Source organism: Cardiocondyla obscurior, linkage group LG11, assembly GCF_019399895.1.
Source record: "Cardiocondyla obscurior isolate alpha-2009 linkage group LG11, Cobs3.1, whole genome shotgun sequence".
NCBI classification, from domain to species: domain Eukaryota; kingdom Metazoa; phylum Arthropoda; class Insecta; order Hymenoptera; family Formicidae; genus Cardiocondyla; species Cardiocondyla obscurior.
The window spans coordinates 590295-609538 of NC_091874.1; the positions used below are offsets into that span (position 1 = coordinate 590295).

The 19244-nt window shown below is 37.1% G+C and overlaps 6 protein-coding genes across 9 annotated transcripts; 3 read left to right on the forward strand and 3 right to left on the reverse strand.

Moving 5' to 3' along the window:
- The first annotated feature begins 699 nt into the window (after positions 1–699).
- Positions 700–3990, forward strand: Rsf1 (Repressor splicing factor 1). Its single transcript, XM_070663681.1, has 3 exons — positions 700–856; positions 1626–2216; positions 2918–3990. Exons 2-3 carry the CDS (start codon positions 1633–1635, stop codon positions 2943–2945), a joined length of 612 nt encoding a protein of 203 aa, XP_070519782.1. The 5' UTR covers positions 700–856; positions 1626–1632; the 3' UTR covers positions 2946–3990.
- A 736-nt stretch (positions 3991–4726) lies between these two features.
- Positions 4727–8287, reverse strand: Zw10 (Zeste-white 10). The gene is made up of 10 exons (XM_070663671.1): positions 8151–8287; positions 7730–7932; positions 6849–7653; positions 6624–6772; positions 6336–6439; positions 6079–6254; positions 5788–5994; positions 5572–5709; positions 5366–5499; positions 4727–5139 (listed from the first exon to the last, which is right to left on the reverse strand). Exons 1-10 carry the CDS (start codon positions 8185–8187, stop codon positions 4924–4926), a joined length of 2169 nt encoding a protein of 722 aa, XP_070519772.1. The 5' UTR covers positions 8188–8287; the 3' UTR covers positions 4727–4923.
- Positions 8288–8661: 374 nt separating this feature from the next.
- LOC139106735 (post-GPI attachment to proteins factor 2) lies at positions 8662–11221 on the forward strand. Of its 2 annotated transcripts, XM_070663680.1 has the most exons (5): positions 8662–8850; positions 9130–9376; positions 9555–9767; positions 9846–9975; positions 11089–11221. In XM_070663680.1, exons 1-4 carry the CDS (start codon positions 8662–8664, stop codon positions 9971–9973), a joined length of 777 nt encoding a protein of 258 aa, XP_070519781.1. In that variant the 3' UTR covers positions 9974–9975; positions 11089–11221. The 2 variants fall into 2 exon arrangements, with proteins under 2 accessions (XP_070519781.1, XP_070519780.1); XM_070663679.1 differs by lacking the exon at positions 11089–11221 and having other exon boundaries at positions 9846–10141.
- On the reverse strand, positions 10331–13180 carry L2hgdh (L-2-hydroxyglutarate dehydrogenase). 3 transcript variants are annotated; one of them, XM_070663673.1, is made up of 8 exons: positions 13041–13180; positions 12432–12561; positions 12100–12295; positions 11743–11955; positions 11453–11644; positions 11083–11354; positions 10738–10917; positions 10331–10678 (listed from the first exon to the last, which is right to left on the reverse strand). In XM_070663673.1, the coding sequence occupies exons 2-8, from the start codon at positions 12518–12520 to the stop codon at positions 10483–10485; spliced, it is 1338 nt and encodes a 445-aa protein (XP_070519774.1). In that variant the 5' UTR covers positions 12521–12561; positions 13041–13180; the 3' UTR covers positions 10331–10482. The 3 variants fall into 3 exon arrangements, with proteins under 3 accessions (XP_070519774.1, XP_070519773.1, XP_070519775.1); XM_070663672.1 differs by lacking the exon at positions 13041–13180 and adding an exon at positions 12759–12847; XM_070663674.1 differs by lacking the exon at positions 13041–13180 and adding an exon at positions 12777–12799.
- Positions 13033–14906, forward strand: LOC139106737 (uncharacterized). Its single transcript, XM_070663682.1, has 4 exons — positions 13033–13157; positions 13851–13963; positions 14165–14517; positions 14604–14906. Exons 2-4 carry the CDS (start codon positions 13890–13892, stop codon positions 14765–14767), a joined length of 591 nt encoding a protein of 196 aa, XP_070519783.1. The 5' UTR covers positions 13033–13157; positions 13851–13889; the 3' UTR covers positions 14768–14906.
- Positions 14904–16222, reverse strand: LOC139106734 (uncharacterized). Its single transcript, XM_070663677.1, has one exon. It carries the CDS (start codon positions 15811–15813, stop codon positions 14986–14988), a length of 828 nt encoding a protein of 275 aa, XP_070519778.1. The 5' UTR covers positions 15814–16222; the 3' UTR covers positions 14904–14985.
- Positions 16223–19244: the final 3022 nt, after the last annotated feature.

Here is a 19244-nt window from a genome sequence, read left to right on the forward strand (position 1 = left end):
ACAAAGGAGATTATTCTTTTTTCGATATGTGAAATAGAAAAAAAAAACTGATAACTCCATGTTCACAACCTAAAAAAAGAATTATTTGATTAATCGTCGATTAAGTTGATTTGTGTAGAGTAACTTGACTGATCTAACATAAACCACGTTCCAAAACGTCTTTTTGCAAGGAAAATTTTACTTGATGTTCGTTTCGAAACCGTTTCGTAACGGACATCGAGTAAAATTTTCCTCGCAGAAGACGTTTCGTAACGTGGCTCTAACCAAAGTCATCGTGTTATTGAGCTAACGAAGGAATAAAATATATATTTTTCTTTTACTTCTCCAGACAAGTTTCGATTACGGAGATTCCCGTGAAACGATGCAGCAAATCCTTTCATTTACCGTTTGAATGCAATCGGTCGGCTTACGTGTCTTGAGGACGGATGCAAAGAAATTTAAACGCGCTTGAAGTAACCATGCAGGGTCGCCAATGCCAAAATGGCTCGCCGTGGGGCATTCAGAAATTGAACGACCAGCCAGTGAACTCTGCTGTTTGATTGGAGTGATTTCAGACCTAAAGAAATGTGCCAATCAGAGAAGCACTAGTAGAACTAACAGCCGGCAAAAAGTGCGCGCGCACTTGTGCCTGATTTTACGCGTCTGAGTAACGAGGCGTAGGAACAGCGCCGTCTGGGTTGGAGGCTACGGTTGCGACCGACATGGTTCTCTGTGCACTGTGAACCCCGGTGGATCCGCTCCTATCGATTGCGCGGTCGCGTACCTGCGACCGGAGACACCTTCCTGCCCGCCTTCGCCCGGCGGTCACGCCGATCGGCGACTAAAAGAAGCCTCCCGAGAAAGTCAACGGCGACGAGTAAGTAGCACCCGGCGGTCGCGATTTCGAACCCCCCCTTGGCGCGTAAACTCGTCCGCGTGCCGTTTATCCCCATCCGCCGACGCGTCCTCCTCCTCCGGTAGTACCAGTTCTATCTCGAGCTTTTCAAGGTTTTAGCAAGTTTAGCCGAGGTTTTACGGCGCTTTCTTGGTCGCCGCGCGACATCCGCGAGTCCCGATCTCGGACGCGCGAGACTCCGCGTCTAAAATCGACTCTCACCTGCCGCCACCGCGTCTCGCCGCGTCTCACCGCGTCTCGCCGCCGAGAACGAAAAAACCCGCCATGGCTGCGTGTTGTCACCGAGTAGCGTGCAGGACGTCACGCTCGCTCTCTCGCTACGACGGGATCGCACGACGGAGATACCCGTTTCAATAAAGTCCCGAGGGTGCACGGCTTTTGTCAGAGATGCCACAATGCATTTGTATTGTCATCGAAACAAAGAACGACTTGTCACGGCTCACAAAGCGCGCATCCTACTAGCGCAATTATGTATTCTCGATTATTTCTATCCGGTCTTGCTTATATCCACGCTTCACTCGTTACTCCGCTTTGACGCAAAACCAATATTTTGCCTCTGTGGAGCTTCGAATAATGCTGCAAATAGAAGAATAAATTTTTACAGGCGCGATAACGATGAGTCTGAAGCATTTATTGGCTGAATAATTTCAAGAATTATATTTAGAAATTTTCCAGCCTTATTTGTTGAGAATGAAATAGTACAGGGTAACTAATTATTTTGTGTTTTTAGGAGCAAGATGACCCCAGAAGGCTACACGCGCGTTTACGTGGGTGGATTGAACGAGAGCATCAAGAAGGAGGATCTGCAGATGGAGTTTGAAAAGTATGGGAAGCTGAATAAGGTGTGGGTAGCGTTTAATCCACCTGGTTTTGCCTTCATCGAATTCTTCAACTTGAACGAAGCCGAAATGGCATGCTGCAACATGAACGGCATGGAGATAATGGGTGCGAAATTAAGAGTGGAAATATCGCGGGGTAGGAATCGCGGCGGCGGCAGGGGTGGTGGCGCAGGTGGTTTCAGAGGAAATCGCGGGGTTGGCGATAGGGACTTCGGCTCTCGCGGAGGCAATATGGGTTACAGAGGCAGTACTTATGGAGATTACGGAGGCAGCTATTATACAGGCAGGGGTGGTGGAAGTAGGGGCAGAGGTCGTTATGGAGAAGACTATATGTTCAATCGCAGCAGTGGGTATGTTACGCGAGATGGATATGCGCAGGATGCCTACGGTGGTAGTAGCGGGGACACCGGCGCCGACTACTACACCGGGAAGGATACGAGCACAGCGAGGTATCGAAGCCGCTCTCCCGCCGGCCGTGGCAGGTATTGACGATACCTATCTAAATTTAATATTAAACTCGCGACAAGTTCATTAGCAAGCTTCTCAGTTGAAATGTACCAATTTGTGGAAACTAGGAACGTGATGAGTTGCGAGGAACTCAATTTGATTAGATTTTGATTAATTTATCAAAGACATTTCGTCGCTTCTGATTTTACGATCTTCGTATTCGGATAAATGTGACGGTCAAACGCAACGTAAATATATATTTCAGTTTTACATTTAAAAACTCGTATCGTTTATCAAGACTTTTCAGGAAAGGAAATGAAAATTTTTAACGACGATATTTGTACGACGAGAGATTCTAAAACAAAATTAATGTTGAATAAAAAAGAATGAATAATTTAGTCGCGATACATGTGAAAGATATATTAATGTGTTGAGAAAAGGCGAAACTTTAATAATTAATTTACAGTAAAGATTAGTAATGTAATGTCACCTTTTATATACGGTTTACACACGAATACAACGGTGCTTTCGACTTATTAAAAACTACGAAAGAGTTGTACAAAAAGAAATTTTATATAAAAACATTTTTATGTGCATGAGGATTCGTTACTATCACTTAATATGGCAGATTCATTTAATTGCATGCACAAAAATATCAAGCTGTCGACTCTCAGTCAATGGGAGTCAAAAGGGGCGAAGTAATGTGACAACCTGTTTTGCACTTCCATGTTCACAGTCATCGTCATCTACGTGAATGCACATAAAAGAACTACGCTGCGTCTTGCCAATCTGAACTGCGGGCCGATCAGCCACCCGCCTCGACGACTTCATTTCTGTCCAATCTACACAGCGACCTGTATATAGACGAGAACCATTGCAGTTTGCGCTGTGCAATGTTTTCTGTGCATTGTATCACTTACATACAATCCGTGGTCGCTGCCGGAGAACATTTTCTATAATTAAAAGACTCGAAAGTTCCCTTAAAAGCATTCTCACGCGAAACGTGAAATACACGAACCACAGAGTTCGAACGATTAATATTTGAAAAAGTAATTAATTAGAGCTGTAATCTATATAGACACTATAACAGTATCTACAATCATTATTTTATTTTGGAAACATATTGTGGGTTTTAGATCTCTCCTTTCTTTACACACGTTTTAGATACGTAGGACTTTTCTGGTCCTTGATTTACGATTATACCGGATTTCAAAATTTGTTTGCATACATGTAATCCCAAATTAAGATAATAGCATCTCGTAATTTTCTTTATTTACTCGGCTTAGCTATTATTGTTTAGTTATTATTCTAGCTTTTTAATAAGTTGCAAGAATGCAGTACGACGGTTCATAATCTTGTGAATATCATTTTCACATATTTAGATAGAAACGTGTGCTCGCTTAACGTTCTATGAATAGTAACGTAACGGTTTTATATGGAATCAGAAAGGAGACAAATAAATCGCGCGCAACACTAACCAAATGCAAACTGCTGCTCGCATATAACAATTAATTTATTGTGCATGCGAAGAAAGACGAGGTAATACAAGCACCTCGAAAATTTCGACGCACAACGAGATCAAAATCTTGCGAAACTGTAGCGTTCGCAACCACATGATATATCTTCCACTCTTCGGTTTTGTGATATACGTGCGGAAACAGTGCTGCATTTGGAAAGAGTCCGAGCATTCATTTTTGTCACTTCGGATGCTCGTAAATAAGAAAGTGATAAAAATAGTGGTAATGATGTATATTATCTCCACTGTAAAAGATGGAATTGGAAATTGAGATATTAAACGATTTGCGCTCACTACTGACCGCCACCCTCTGCCTGCCTGCCCGCCTGCTTGCCTGCTTAATTGATTATTTTTCACAGTTTACTATAACTAGACGTAATTCGACATTTCTTTCTATCACTTTGCGACAAAATTTTTAGCAAACGCAATTATTTATTTTATTATTCGAAATTTTCTACGATATTCGTCAAGTTTTTTTACGTGTGTTATTTTATATGTATAATATTGGGTTTTTGCGGCATTCTTTATGCACTTTAATATTTTAATTCTATTCTCGACAAAAAACTTCTCGCTTTAATCTCGATACAAAATTTGTGACAAGTTGGCCATAAATTGAAAGCATTTACGTAAGTATTTTAACGAAAAATAAATTAATTATATTAAATATAAATATAATTTAATCATTACTTAACTTTTAAAAGTTTAAAGATTTAAAGTTCGTATCGTAGTTTTTATCAATATAAATTATATTGATAAAAACCATATATATTAAATTTAATTTAATTAAATTACAATTGTTTTAGCAGAATTATTAGTTTTTAATTTTCAATGTTAAGTATTCCAGGGTATATTTCTTCAATTAATTTTTATGCTTTAACTTTAAGTGTCAAATTTTAATCAATATCAAACTTTAATATTCGGCTTACTATTTTTTTTTTAATTAAGTAATGGTATATTTCTATTGCTTTTATACCTACAGTTACTATATGCATAGTATATGTATATCGCAGCAAACACAAAAGTATAATATACTTTTTATTTTAATACTTTTTATTTCTTCATATAAAAGCATATAAAATTATCAGATTATTTTCTCTTTAGAAATTATCTTGGGTTATCTTGCACATTTAATATTAATATGAAATATTACGTATGATATAAACTTAATTATTAGTTAATTTTTGTGTGTGCGTGCGTACACGCGCGATTGTGCGGAATTTTTTATTTTACACTTTTATGGAAGCTAAAAGATTAGATCTTCTGTCCGTATTTTGGAATATTGCCCGAATCAATTGTTTCACTTGTGAAGGAGTGAACTCCTGTGCTAATGGCCCTTTTCCATTTCCCCATCTAACTTCAATTTCTTTCAGCGATGCACCAAGTAACTTGATCAATTCCAAAAATTTCCCCCATTTACGAACGTGTTGCTGAATTTGTTGATCCTGTAAAGTGAACGTTAATTATTATGCATTTTATTAAACGAAATAATGTTTTTATGGCTTAATTTTTACAGGAACCAGTTGGAATTCTACTATCTCGCACAACTCCATAGCATTAAATGTATGATATTATATACAATAAAAGTTGTTTACATTACATTAAGTTTCTTGTAAATATATATATATATATTTTTTTTTTTCTATCATGCCTTTTATATTGTATACTTACAGGAAATATTTGCGGCGTTCGTTTCACTACCATATTAAATAGAGTCACTAATTCTGTTGCGACATCAATTGGAATATCTTCGGCAGATATAACTTTTGTCACCAAATCGTCAATCATTGAATTTGTTATGCATCCTAAAATAATAAAAATTAAAAATATATAAAAATAAGACAAAGTAAAGAAAAATTAAAAAGAAAAAAACTAACCGACAGCTTTACAGTAAATATTGACTGGCAAAACATCCAACCAAACAGTCTTCAATAATTCCAACTGTCTGATGCATTGTCTCAATGCACGTTCGGTGCTAGAGTCTAACTGAGACGCTTGACTTAACACGGAGAAACCTAATTATAAGTATCAAACATTTTAGCTAAATTTATTTCAATGTATCTTCGCAGTTAATATATAAATAAATTCTAAACCTGAGTCTTTAATGATGTCGAAAATTATATTTCCTTGATATTTCATATGATCTAGAAAACATTTCGATCCAGCGTCTCGGAGTATCACAACTTGATCCGCAAACGTCAAATTTAATTTTTGTACAACTTTCGAAAATTTATCTCTATATTCATGTGCCAATGTAAGCAAATGATGAGCGAGATACATACAATTATTGTGAAACAAAGCTAAAAATAATAATTAGAATGATTATGCAATATTCCTTTTATTTGTTCTAAAATTAATTCATTTTAGTTATATGTAATCCTTACCAACTTGCTGCGGTATTGTTTCCAAAAACTTTTTATGATGTTCGGGTACTAAACCAGCATACATTTCGAAAACGTTTCTGCATGTATAAAATAATCTAATGGCGCAAGCATCCGAACTATCACATGCCTCGTCCAATATTGTTCTTGCCAATTCTAATGTTTCTTGTGCATTTTTACTAAAAAGCAATTGTTAACATCTAGTATCATAGAATTATAAAATTTGTACATATTAAATTATTATTGAACGAATGATTTACCTTATTTGACATTTAGGTAGATAAAATGACATATCGCTTAATTTCTTTTCGATGGATAATTCACAATCATTCTCGAATACTTTATTTATAAGTTTAGGCGGAACCTGCAACGAAATAAAACAATAAAAAATTTTAAACTATTATCGCTCTACGTATCTATTATTTTAATACACTATATACAATTTAACAAATGCTTGTCGCGATCGTAGCTCGACTACAAGAAAGCGATTTATTTGATCCTTTTAAAGGACAAGAAAAAAAAATTACAATCAAAATTTAGATGCTTACCTGTGGCTCATATCGAACTGAATCGTGCAAGTCTTTCCTCATTATATTTCTAGCTTTGGCTAATAAATCCTGACATATTCGATTAATAAAGAGCTTGTCAATATTGTTTGTGTAGTTTGATAAGATCAGCTGGTCTTCGGAAAGAAATCCTGAAAATTTTCATCATGTAATATTGCATATTATAAAATCAATATTTTTATATCGTAAATTATTAGACGTATGTACCAATTTCTATCAAGTAGTTTTGAAATTCGTTAATTATCTCGACTACAGGCTCAAAGTTCTTCAGGTTCGCATTAGAAGTTGGAATGGTGTGAGAGATGCAATCTGTTATCAAAGGATGCAATAATTGTTCCAGTAAATATGGCTGCAACTTTCTCAGGAAGGTTTCATTATCTATGATTATCGAATTTAAATGTTGATGGAGATATTTAAAAAGTAACTTTAAATTGTACAGCACACTTTTGTAAGATGGCATTTTTTTCTTTTCTAATATTTCGACGACAAACACTTTTTCCTTGACAACATATACCGAGCAGTGATCATAAATTATGGGTTTAATTATATAATCCATTAACTTTGTGGAAAATATTTCTAATTCATTTTCAAAATAATCCATGATATATAATCCCTGCATTAATTCTTGTATGTCGTCGTGTTCGGTTTTCATTGCGATAGAGTTAGTGGTCTTTTCTTCCTTCTCATCATTGTTCCAGCAAATTTGATCATGCAAGAGATCAGAGGCTTCTCTCACACACGAACGTGAAAGATTGCAATATTCGTCTTTGATCGCTGTATATACTTCGAGATGTTGTAGCAGACTATGAGGATTATTCAACAAAGAGTGCATTTCCTGCAAAGTTTTAGCTGTATTGACATACTGCTTTTCCTCTTGCGTTTTTTTAATGGATTTTATACACTTGTGTAGGCTTATCAGTTGATTGGATAGTTGCAGGCTGATATTGGATTCTTTTAATTCATGGGAAAGTGTTTTCAACTCTTTTATCGATCCAGACAATTCTATTTTAATCTATGTAATAAACATAAATAATATTACCGAATGTATTTTTTTATATTTGGTATGATAAATGTTAACATGAACATACTTGATGATTTATTCTGCTCTGCAAAATATTTATCTCTTCCAACAGCTGTTCTGTCTTCTTAACCAAATGTATGTCTCTTGTTAATTTTGCATTAAATTCAACATAGTTGTCATCCATAAAGTCCTTAACTTGATATTCTAACTTTGTAATTTCTTTTTGCACTTCAGCAATATTTTTATACAGATTTTCTTTTTCTAGTTTGCCTGTGTGGTAAAAAATATTATTAATTCTTTGTTGTAAAGTTTACTTAAAGTATCGGTTTATTATAAATTTTCTATGTCATTAATCTTAACATTCATTACTTATAAAGACTGACTTTTAAATATTAAAAAATAATTCGTGTTAAACAAATTCAGAAGAACATAAAACTAATATATTTCGTACCAAAAGCGATTCAAACGTGACAGTTTGTAAATATTACCTGCTGTGGCCAGGATATCCGCTACGAACGAAGTCATTTTCGACGAGAAGCTCGATGGTTCTGATGCAGAATGAATGAGATTGAAAGTCAGGTATCTCTTTTTTCGATCGCTGAAGCGTTTGAGATACTACTCCGTGTTAGCGATCGTAATTTCTACTCGTCTTACGAGGTTAAACGGTTATACTCCGTTCTGACACTCCGTTATACTGACCCTTTAATGATTCGATCGATCGGTGACTGAGCGAACTTAACCTATAATCAACATGTCGGATCGGTCGGTGGACCGGTCCCGCGGGCGACGCGAGCTCGCGTCGGGCGTCGACCGTTTTTCGCAGTTAAGAGACGAGTTACATCAGGTGTACGACTACGACGTCGTCGATTCCGTAAGAATTCTGGAGCGGTATGAAAGATCGCGTGCTCCGATGGCCGAGATTTGCAATTGATGTATTAATCTTATTGTCACGCACGCTGTGACGTAAACGAAGATACGACGGCCGGGAATCAGCTAGCCATGAGCAAGCTCAGATTAGGGTCAGAGTACATCCCGTTAACGGAGGACGACATGTCGAAGGCACGTCTCGTTGTGCCATTCTCCAGAGTGGCGTGGTTCACCGTATTCCTGCCGTTCTTGGCGTTCGTCTTCTGTGTCGCCTGGTCGGTTCTTTACAATTTCGAACACTCTACTTCCACTCATTGCCAGGTACGCTCGTTGATCAGCTTCAAAGTGATAACGATAGCTCTTTTTGCGGATCTCTAGGTTGGAATATCTTGCGTAATTCTAAATGAATGACTGCACTGATAACAGGTGTCTTGTAAGAAGATTCGATTATGTCATTCAGCATATTTCTCGAAAGAAACATTTCTATTCGTCAATGAAAAGTTATAAGTTTTTTAAATTATAAGATGTTACTTGACGAATTTATAAGATTTTATGCGTAGCTCACGAACAATACTTTCTTATTTTATGCAATTTGTACAGGTGTACAACTTTCTACCGTCTGTCTCAGCAGCCATAGGTCATTATAGACCTCAGAGGGATGTCTGGAAGACTGCTATAGCGTTACAAGCAATAGTGAGAATCTTGGTGTTCATGCTGTATCATCGTTATTACAAGGAGCATGTTTATAAATGGGCACAATACCTAAGTAATATCGCGCTCGTTATGTACGCCATTGAAAATACTTCTCTAGTGACACTGAGTTTTTGGACTTCCGATGAAAACTATGGTACGGCAAACATATGCGTCTATGAATTTGTGTAAATATGCATACAGATATTAGATGAATACGATATAATCAAGAGACGTGGTAGCGTCAAGCGTACGCGTATCTTAATAGAATTAATAGCGAAGACTACCGCGTATCTTAATACAATTAATAACGTGCCACATTGGTTTTTTTGCAGCATTCCATAAGATGTCTTTCATAACTTTTTTGATGACGTCGTTTATACACATGTTCTTAGCGTATTACATTATGAAAAGCTGCCTGAATGTTACAAAAGGCTTGAACGATGCTTCCTTGAAGTGGAAACGAAGATCGATGATGCTTAACGTGCTATCTATAATAATAGCATGTTACTTCTTTTATAGGCATAATAAATATTGCGAACCTTTAGGTAAGATATCAATTGACAATTTAATTATTGTAGCTGCTCTTGTTTCTGTTGTTTAAAAAAATTTGTATATAATTACAGTGTATTCAATGTTCGCATTGAGCGAATATGGAGTTGTACTCTCAAACATGGGATACCATCTAACCGCTGCGTTAGATTTTGCTACTACTCGTCTTATGATATCAGGAAACAGACTTAGGATTATTTAAAGGTTTTTAAATCACTACTTGTGAGCATTTGTGATAATAGTTACAAATATTTCAATTTAATGTACATTACTGTACATATTAATCGTGTCTTAAATCTTTATATATTATATCAGCATATTAGAACATTTATTAAATAATTTATATAAAAATATAAATTTTGAAAAAGCATGAATGTATTACATATATTAATGCCATATCTATTTACAAGTGTTTGTTGGAACACAGTTTTAAAGCGCTTTAATTAATGCTGAAATGCAAGTAAGAACATAAAATTGTATAAAATGATTTTTGTTCTTTTATCGTAAATTATTTTTCAAATATTTATTACTATAACTAAAATATTAATGTACATATATATACTATATATATCGATATAATATATAACTTCAATTTTTCGAGATAATTACTTAATATAAAAATTATATGGCACGTAGAAAATAGTTTTAAATGGTTATTCTGCTGTCGTTTGTTTTTTATACTTGAACGATTATTTAGTACATTAGCATTTCTTAAAATTTGAAATCACGATCGAGTTTGTCGGCGATAAATTTTGCTATCGCCATAGAACTAGTTGCAGCTGGCGACGGTGCGTTTCGGCAGTGCAATACTCTGCTTCCGATTGTACCGGTGCCTCCATCGAAAACGAAATCGTCGACTAGTTTACCGTCTTTGTCCATTGCCTGTGCTCTTACACCCGCTGGACCTCTGTTAAAAATTATGAGAAAAGGTTTTGCGAAAATAGACCAAGTGCAATAAATACAAACCTTCTTATATCTTTATACGTAACTTCAGGAATAAATTTCTGAAGATCTTTTACGGCCAGTGGATAAAAAATTGATTTTATCATTTCCATGCAGCCTGGTAAAAAGAATCGGAAGGACAGTTTGTATAAACCAGGAAATTTTGCCATCTCTATGCAGTCTCTTATGTTTATATCAAACCAACTGAAAGAGAATCGATTTCGACGTTTTTATGAAATCTGTTTTTGAAATATATATATTTATGACTATATAAGTAATAAGCATTTAGATCTCTTTTAAAATTTAATTTTATCTGTTATTCAATTTCATGCAGATTTTAATAAATTATATATATTTTTGTTACAAAACCTGTAGCCTTCTCTAGCTAATGCGAGAACAGCGTTAGGACCCAACCAAATGTCGCCGTTCACTCTAGGTGTAAAATGAACACCCAGGAATGGAAATCTGGAATCGGGTACTGGATATATATTGGTTGTACAAAGATGCCGTTTATCATCGCTTAGCAGGAGGTACTCGCCGCGAAATGGTACTATTCGCGGACTTAAATCGCAACCAGTCATCACCGCCAATCGATCTGAATGCAGACCAGCGCACGTCAGCACGTATTTCGTAGGTATGCACTTAAAAAAGTTATTGGACAATTATAAAAAAATTTATATGTCAGGACGCACAATAAAACGTTATTTAAAATATTTTTAAATACAGTAAAAAATCATACTTTGTTTTTTGACTGAACGGATATAGGAGCCAATTGATTTGTTTTTTTCGACTCTGCCATTTCTGTAAACCCGTTTACTTCAAAATTAAGAAAAATATCACCTCCCATTTTCCGAAAATCTTCGGCAAAAGATTTACACACAACTGCCCAGTCTACTATACCAGTCCATGGTGACCATAAAGCCTTTTCTCCCTAGCAAAGATTATTTATTTCTTATATGTTATTCTCTGTGCGTTAGAAATTATTGTTCTCTTTATATGTAAATCTAATAACTCATTTTTTGCCTTTACCTTACATTTAGGTTCATATTTTGAAATGCAATCTTTCTCAACAATCTGTAAGTCAGGTACTTTATTTTTTAATCCTCTGTCGAAGAGCTCATCTATCCTTTTGACTTGATCCGGATTCTGGGCGACAATTAGCTTACCGACTTTCTTATGAGGTATGTTATTCTTACAAAGATACTCGTATGATAACTTTAAACCCTCTACGCAAAGTTTTGCCTGCAAAACAATTGTCATCAGATCGCGGACGTTTTTAATTGTGTAACGCAAATAAAAATCAATTATGGTAATATTGTAAGAATAATTCATTGCTTGCATTTTATGCAAATAAATTTCAAGTTAAATTTTTTTCTTTCAGCTTACCTTCATACTCCCGGGAGTGTAATAAATCCCGGCATGTATTACACCGCTATTATGGCCCGTTTGGTGTACGGCTAGAGCGTTCTCTTTTTCCACGATGGCCATCTTCATATTCGGATGCCTCATAATCATTTCACGGGCGGTCGCACAACCGACTATACCACCACCCACGATCACTAGATCATACATGGTGCATGTGCTGAAAATTCCACTTATTTAAATTATTTCCACAATTATTTTTTGAGCGAGAAAAAAAAAAATATCATTCACGATCTATTTCAGGCAATGCCGAATATCAGACTTGGTTCAACGCCTCGCGAAACGGAAAACAATACCTTGTGGTAGATTGACGACGAAATAGAGATAAATAATTTAGCTGCGGTGCGGCTCTCTTGGTCAGAGACGTTATCATGCTCGTTTTCATCACGACGAATTCGTCGTCACCTCAGATTTGAACCGCGTGCTCTATACATAAATATCCTAGTAAAGATTGAGCAACTTTTTCATATTGATATCAAGTCAGATCAAGCTTTAATGTCAATCGTTATCGTGCAACTTCACTATAATCTTTTTCATGCAGTTTACGATCGAAGCACACGTAAAGGATTAAATTGCTCAACACAAATACACCAGTATATAATACATAATATTTTCGTGATTACAGTCGATAGTTTGCTCACACCAAGTGAAATTCTGAACCCGAGGGAAGGTACGTACGTTATCAACGTTATCGAAAATGTATTGAAGAAAAAAAAAAAAAAAAAAACAGATGCTTGAATTAACAGAAGAATAATGGTCTGGGACTCTGGGCAATCGAGCACTTGATCATGCCACGCTGTGGCTTGGCGTTATTTTCGGTGCACAATGTAAAATTACAACGAGATTCATCGTCCGAACGTTATCACGTATTCCGGGCGATACCGAAAATCACACGATCGACGTACCTCGCGATGCATTTCCGCCACGTGTCGTCAGTCTCGTTACCAGCTGTGAGCAAATGATATTTTTACTATCACCAGTGCAAAATAATTGATTCAGTAACAGCGACGAATCGGAAGAAGGTAAATGTATGTACGTACACTCAACGTCAGAAATGGCATTCGTGATGCTACGACGGCGGCTAGCGTACGTGATCTTGGCGTGATGTGCGTCGAATCTCACACGAAGCGCGCGCGTAGATGTTACGGAGCACCGATCACTGAGGACTGAGAGGGAACGCGGCCTCCTACACCTCCCCGCCCTCGGCCGCCGAGAGAGGAGGAAGTCACGTACGCCAGCCGCCGTCACCGCTCGTCGTAGCAAATTCCATATCTGCTTTTCAGTGTACAGATAAAATAACGACCTAACTTTAGATTTTTCTTACAACTTTGTAAATTTGTGTATTTTGATGCTTCTAATTTTTTCTGAAAAAGAAAATCGTCGCTTAAGTTTCCTTTTTAATAAAACTTTAATTACTAATTATTCTCTGCTATAAGTAAAGCAGAGAATGTTTATTATCATGCACAGTATGTTGAAATTGATAAATTTGTCATTTTCTTAATTACCGGTATTAAAAAACTTAAAAAAAAAAGAGAGATTTGAGCAACGATTTTCTACGTATAAAAAAATGTCTTTTTTTATATTTTAATTTTTCTTTTCCTTCCTTTCGTCATATTTGCATGCAACATGCGTTTGTAGATTGTAAAACTAAAATAAAACAAAATACTGTTTTATGATGATTACACTGTTAACCTAAATTTTACCTTTTTTTGCAGTTTTTGGTATGCCGTTTTATAATTTTTGACGACTTCGTTATGGCTGGAGATCGAAAGCCTCGTCACCCAAGAGGTGTTCACCGACATCGCGCTGCATTTGATCGCACATACAGGTCGAGCGGCGCATTAATCTTTACAGAAAAATAACAAGTTTGATCAGAAAGCGTTGTTCGCTTTTCCAGTTTTTTTATAGTTTTTATACAACCGCGATAGCTTTTTTATTATCATTAAACAGCTATAAAATAAAATGACGCGTAGACTCGCAAAGCAACGAATGTTACTAACTGCTTTTAACTTTTATTTTGTGCGAATAGGTCGACGCAGCACATATCGGCACGGCGCGAAGAAAAGCATTTTCCCCGAGAGGACGTTGAAAAATCAATAATTTTTGATTTAGTGTATAAATACTTGAGCAAATGCGCCGACAAGGATATGAAATCGAGACAGCGAAAGTGTGCATGTAATATGTTCAATAACCAACACGCGAGAAAGAAAGATATTCGTGAACGTGATATAGCAACGTTTCCTACGAATGTCGATAAAGGAATATTTCATAATAGTAACAAGTGGCTTCGATCGCGGACGAATAAAAATGTGTTTTTTAAGAGAATACATAGAAGCTCGTCAAGAGAATTTGTCGCCGATTATATGAAAGCAGTTCACGATGGTATATAAATTAATTTAAATCGAAATCACTTTCGCATAACACATAAAATGGTATGTTATTGATGGTTCCTTTTTTTTTACATTTAGGACGAAGACGTGCGAAATTCTATGTGCGAGATGCGCTTTTATACGGTTTGCATACGGGATTATTAAGTTTGACTAACCGACGAAGAAACGTTGTAAATATCTCAAGAAAATTAGGAATATTTCCATCGAAAGATACGGAAAAAGATAATGAAGATCCATTGTGAGTGTATTGGACAAATTTGACAGACTTGATTGTAATAACGTCACTCCTCGAAAGCGTAATGCAATGTTACAAATTTATTTTAAAATTATACTAATTCTATTTTCATGACACTACGTTAGAAATTTATTGTCAAAGGAATAAAACGCAGAATATAATTTTTTTTCTTGTAAATTGTTTCTAAAAATGTATTTATATCGCGTTCTGAATTTTTTATTTATTTTATCGTTTTCTTTGTCGCTCACATTCTTGGCGACATCGTCGAATCCATCTTTTCAATTCTTGTTCGCGTGGCGTGGTTCTCCTGCGAACAGGTCGCGCGTTTAATTCTTCATATACACTGTCTTCCTCTGTGCTTTCATCATCTTTTTCCACCTTTCCTCTCTTATCATTTTTATCATCGTTGTCGTTTCCGACTTCTTCATCGTTACTATGACGATATTCATTTCGTTGGTTTCTAGTGATTCTGCGAGAACGATCAAAAGGTCGATTCGTCGAATATTCATTTCGGGTAACCACTTCAGCGTCAGAAGTAGAGTCTATATCTTCGTCGTTTGTCTCATCCGCACGTTGAACTTTTCTATTCTCCATTTGCGTCTTTCTAAAATTTCCGGTAGGAACTGATGAAGAAATACCCAAAACTCTTCTGGAAGGTCCAGGAATTGGTTCCATGTGATCGCCACGTTGTTCCGTTTTAACTGCGCCGCGACGATCATTTCGGCCTTCGGCATTAAACTCATCCTGATGGACCGTGGTATCTCTTACGTTAGATACAGCGGTCGAGTGAAAAATTGGCACAGAGCTCTCGAGATGATCAGCAGTAGAAGTCTTATAAGACTCCTCGGAAGACAGTAATCTCGAATTTTGTCGGGGATATTTTATGGGAAATCGCACGCAATCGCATATGTCATTTTTTCCATTGTAGACGTTTCTTCGTCTTTTCGACAGGAAGTCTGTTGTACGACCTTTGCAATCCAAGGAGCAGCCATCCCGCTTTGTCAGGCTAGCAACAGATCCGACAAAGTGATACTCGTTGCCCAGTAATTTCATGACAAATCTGTTTGAACGTTGTGAAAATTATTAATTTGTAGCAAAATGTTTTTTTTTTCTTTTTTAGAAAATTAAACGAATTAAAAAAAAAATCTAAGATGCGGCTACTTTTATGGCACTTTATGATTTAAATTGACTATTAAATATTTAGGTAATATGTTTGTACAACTAAACAGTTTGATGAGAAAAGTGAGATGAGAACTAACCCTTGAGAACAGACCTGTCTCAGTGCAGTCCGCACTTGAGCGTAAAGATCACCGTCATGACGATAATGCGATTTGATATAATTAATAATCTCATCAGCAGTGGATGTAGAAGGTTGATCTATATCGTGCTGTAGCAAGCGGAGTGCTTCCATTACGCGCAAAGAAAACCTCGACGAATTTTCTACCCCACATTTACATTGCCAAGATACCTATAAAGATATTTTTCATCTCTTAAATTTATAAATTATTTTGTTGAAACGAAACATAAGTTGTCACTTAATCCTTTAATAGGCGCTCGAGGTATTTTTTTACACAATTATTTTGTTGGCCAATGCTTTAAAAAGATTGATTAAAATAATTATTACGTAAATAAAAATAGCTTTTCCATAACCTACTTCTTCGGACGAATTATTTAATTTTTTGCAATATCCCAGACAAGTTCCAGTTTGCGTCGTATCGATATCATTTTTCTGATCCTCATTAAACATTTGATCGACTGTCGTATTGGCCTTCTTTTCAGTTTGTTTAGCATTCATCTCATCTTCGATTTAATCTGTTCGAAAGGTTAATACAAAGAATGTCATCGAAACGTGAGCATACGTCTGAAAATTGTTCTAAACGAGCGTTTTGAGCATCTTAAATTAAAGCCCGTATCAGGCTGGAACTTAAAATTGGGATTAAAATAAAATTTGTCGAACCGAAGCACAGTTTTCTGTTTTAAAGGAAGACGCCTCGAGCTCGCCGAGTGCACAAAAAAATACGTAAACAGTTCAACTCGGCGTCGAGCTCGAGAACTCGGAGCGAGAAGGACAACGATCAATTGACGATCGAACCTATCGACTGTCTCGCTCACTACGCGGTTGTCTCTTTTCCTCCAAGAGCCGAAATCTAACGGCCATTTTAGTCTAATTGCGGAGACACGGTCGCGAGGACGTATTTCTAATCGCTCCGCAATTACGCGTATTTTTGATCGCGGATTGGAAGTGTCGCATACGAATAAGTGTCGACGTCGTCGACTCGGGAATAAATAGTTTTTTTTTTTGCACTCCTGCGTTATCCCACTCATCGTTCTGCGTTTCGTCTTGTGTCTCGATAAAGTGCTTCGAACAGGAAAGGTTACGTTGCCGGCGAAACGCACGGAGCGTCCGATCTGAAGTTCGCAGGGTCCAGCATTACCGACGCTCTTCACCCGCCATCTTCTTCAGCGACGTTCAGGAGATTTCGCTATTGTCGGGACGCGAGATCTTTATCTTGCCAGTCTTCTTCGTCGCGGACGAGCTCATCCCGTTTCGAGCAGGTGATTTCTGAGGAATTTTAGGAGAATAAAGTGCGCGGAGAACCATTCATATCGTCTCACTCGCCGCTCGGTACAAATTTTCGGTATCGTTCTTTCCGTCGATGGAAATTGACCGGAGAAAAGGACTCTTGGATCTCGCTTTATATCATAGCCCGTTTCTTGCACCGAGATCGAGAACAGTTCGACTGAAAATCCGGCGGAAGAAAGCAACGCGACGGATATCGAGAGTGGGAATTCGTGCAACAGCTGATCGTTCGTCGCGCTTCTCAATTCGTCATTTTTTCGGTCGTTCGTCTTTCGAGTAATGTGAAGTGCTACAACACGTCAAGAAATCCAGGCCACTGCTACTGAAGGAAGGAAGGAAGGAAGGAAGGAAGGAAGGATGAATGAATGAATGTGAAACGCCGTTCGCCATAGATGACTCAATTGTAAATATCCTAAAAAAATTAATATAAATAATTAACTAATGTCCGAACTTAATGTGCACGCTCTGTAATTTCTAGTGCATTTATAAATCGCGTTTTTAACTTTAAAGACTTGACGCATTCTTATTTAATTGTTATACATCAGTTACGTGTGGACTCGTTGGAATTTCGTGCGCATAATTTACGCGTTAATTCCGAAATGTTTCAATAAAGCGACAATTAAATTTTTTTTTCACGGTTCTAGTACCGATTCGTAATTAAAATTAATACGCCGCAAACCGGTAAAATGTTAGAATACGTGGGAACGTAAATAAATGTGTAAAGAGAAAAAAATAAAAAAAAAGTTGGAGGAGTGGTCGATCTGGCAGGGCGGGTGAGACATGAATGCATACATGAAATAATAATAATAATAGAGCGAACCAGTCAGCAAACGTGACAGACATGACTGCATGCGGAAGTGCTTTTGCTCATCGTCACGACACACGCATCTATACGCGATATATTAGCTCGGCTTTCTCGGCTGCAAGACTAGATATATGCTGTCAATAAATTGCCGATATTAAAATGCCGTTTCATGAAAGACACGGAACGCACAATGCTAGACAGTAGACACACTTAGACGGAGTGGATCCGATAATAATGAAATTATACACGCCGTCGCTGTTATTTTTCCTTGCTTTTTCCTTGCATGTGTAATAAAGCAGTAATCTTCCCTTTCTTTTCTTCCGCGTCGAAGTTAGAGGGTGTTTCAGCGAAAAGACGCAGCCGTGTATTGTGCAAAAATAATGCACAATGTCGATTTATGCGTACAGCTGGAACGCATTGCATTTTTATTATTTTACACTAAATATTTAACGTTATCTTTGAAAGCGCTTGAGCTTTTCGTTTTCAATTTCTACTTAGAAAAAATTTGATTTATATCGATGCATCGTTTTGCAATTTAATTGTAGCTCAACATTTATCAATTAACTAACTTAACAAATATGTAATTTTTATATTAATTTTACATCCGTACAATAATTAATTAAATTCATGCGAGTCACGTGCGTAGACGTATGTGTGTTTGATAACGTTTGTGTTGAAAAAAAAAAAAAGAAACTTTACGAATCGTATCCCTTAATTGTAATAAGGGCTACCTCGGGAAATGGCTCGCGGTAAAAATAAGATTGCGCGCGGGCGGAGCACAGGTGAGTCGGAAGAAGAGGAGAAGAGAGAGACTTTAGGGGTGAATCGGGCTCGGGCAGGTACCACGCTCCACTTTTTCCTACTTCGGGGGGACGACGCAGTGGTAGTGAGCGATTTCGTTTGTTGTTTCGCGCCGTTTCCGATAAGAACGACGAAGCCGGGGCCCGCCAAGAATTATAATCTGGACGAGTACGCGGCAGGATAAGAATACTGGTGCCGGCGCGGTAAGCCGCAATTTGCCGACGGCCTGGGAACCAAAGGGCTGTAGATGGCCTGGCGTGCTCCAACGGGGGCAAATAGTTTAAATGATTAAACCTC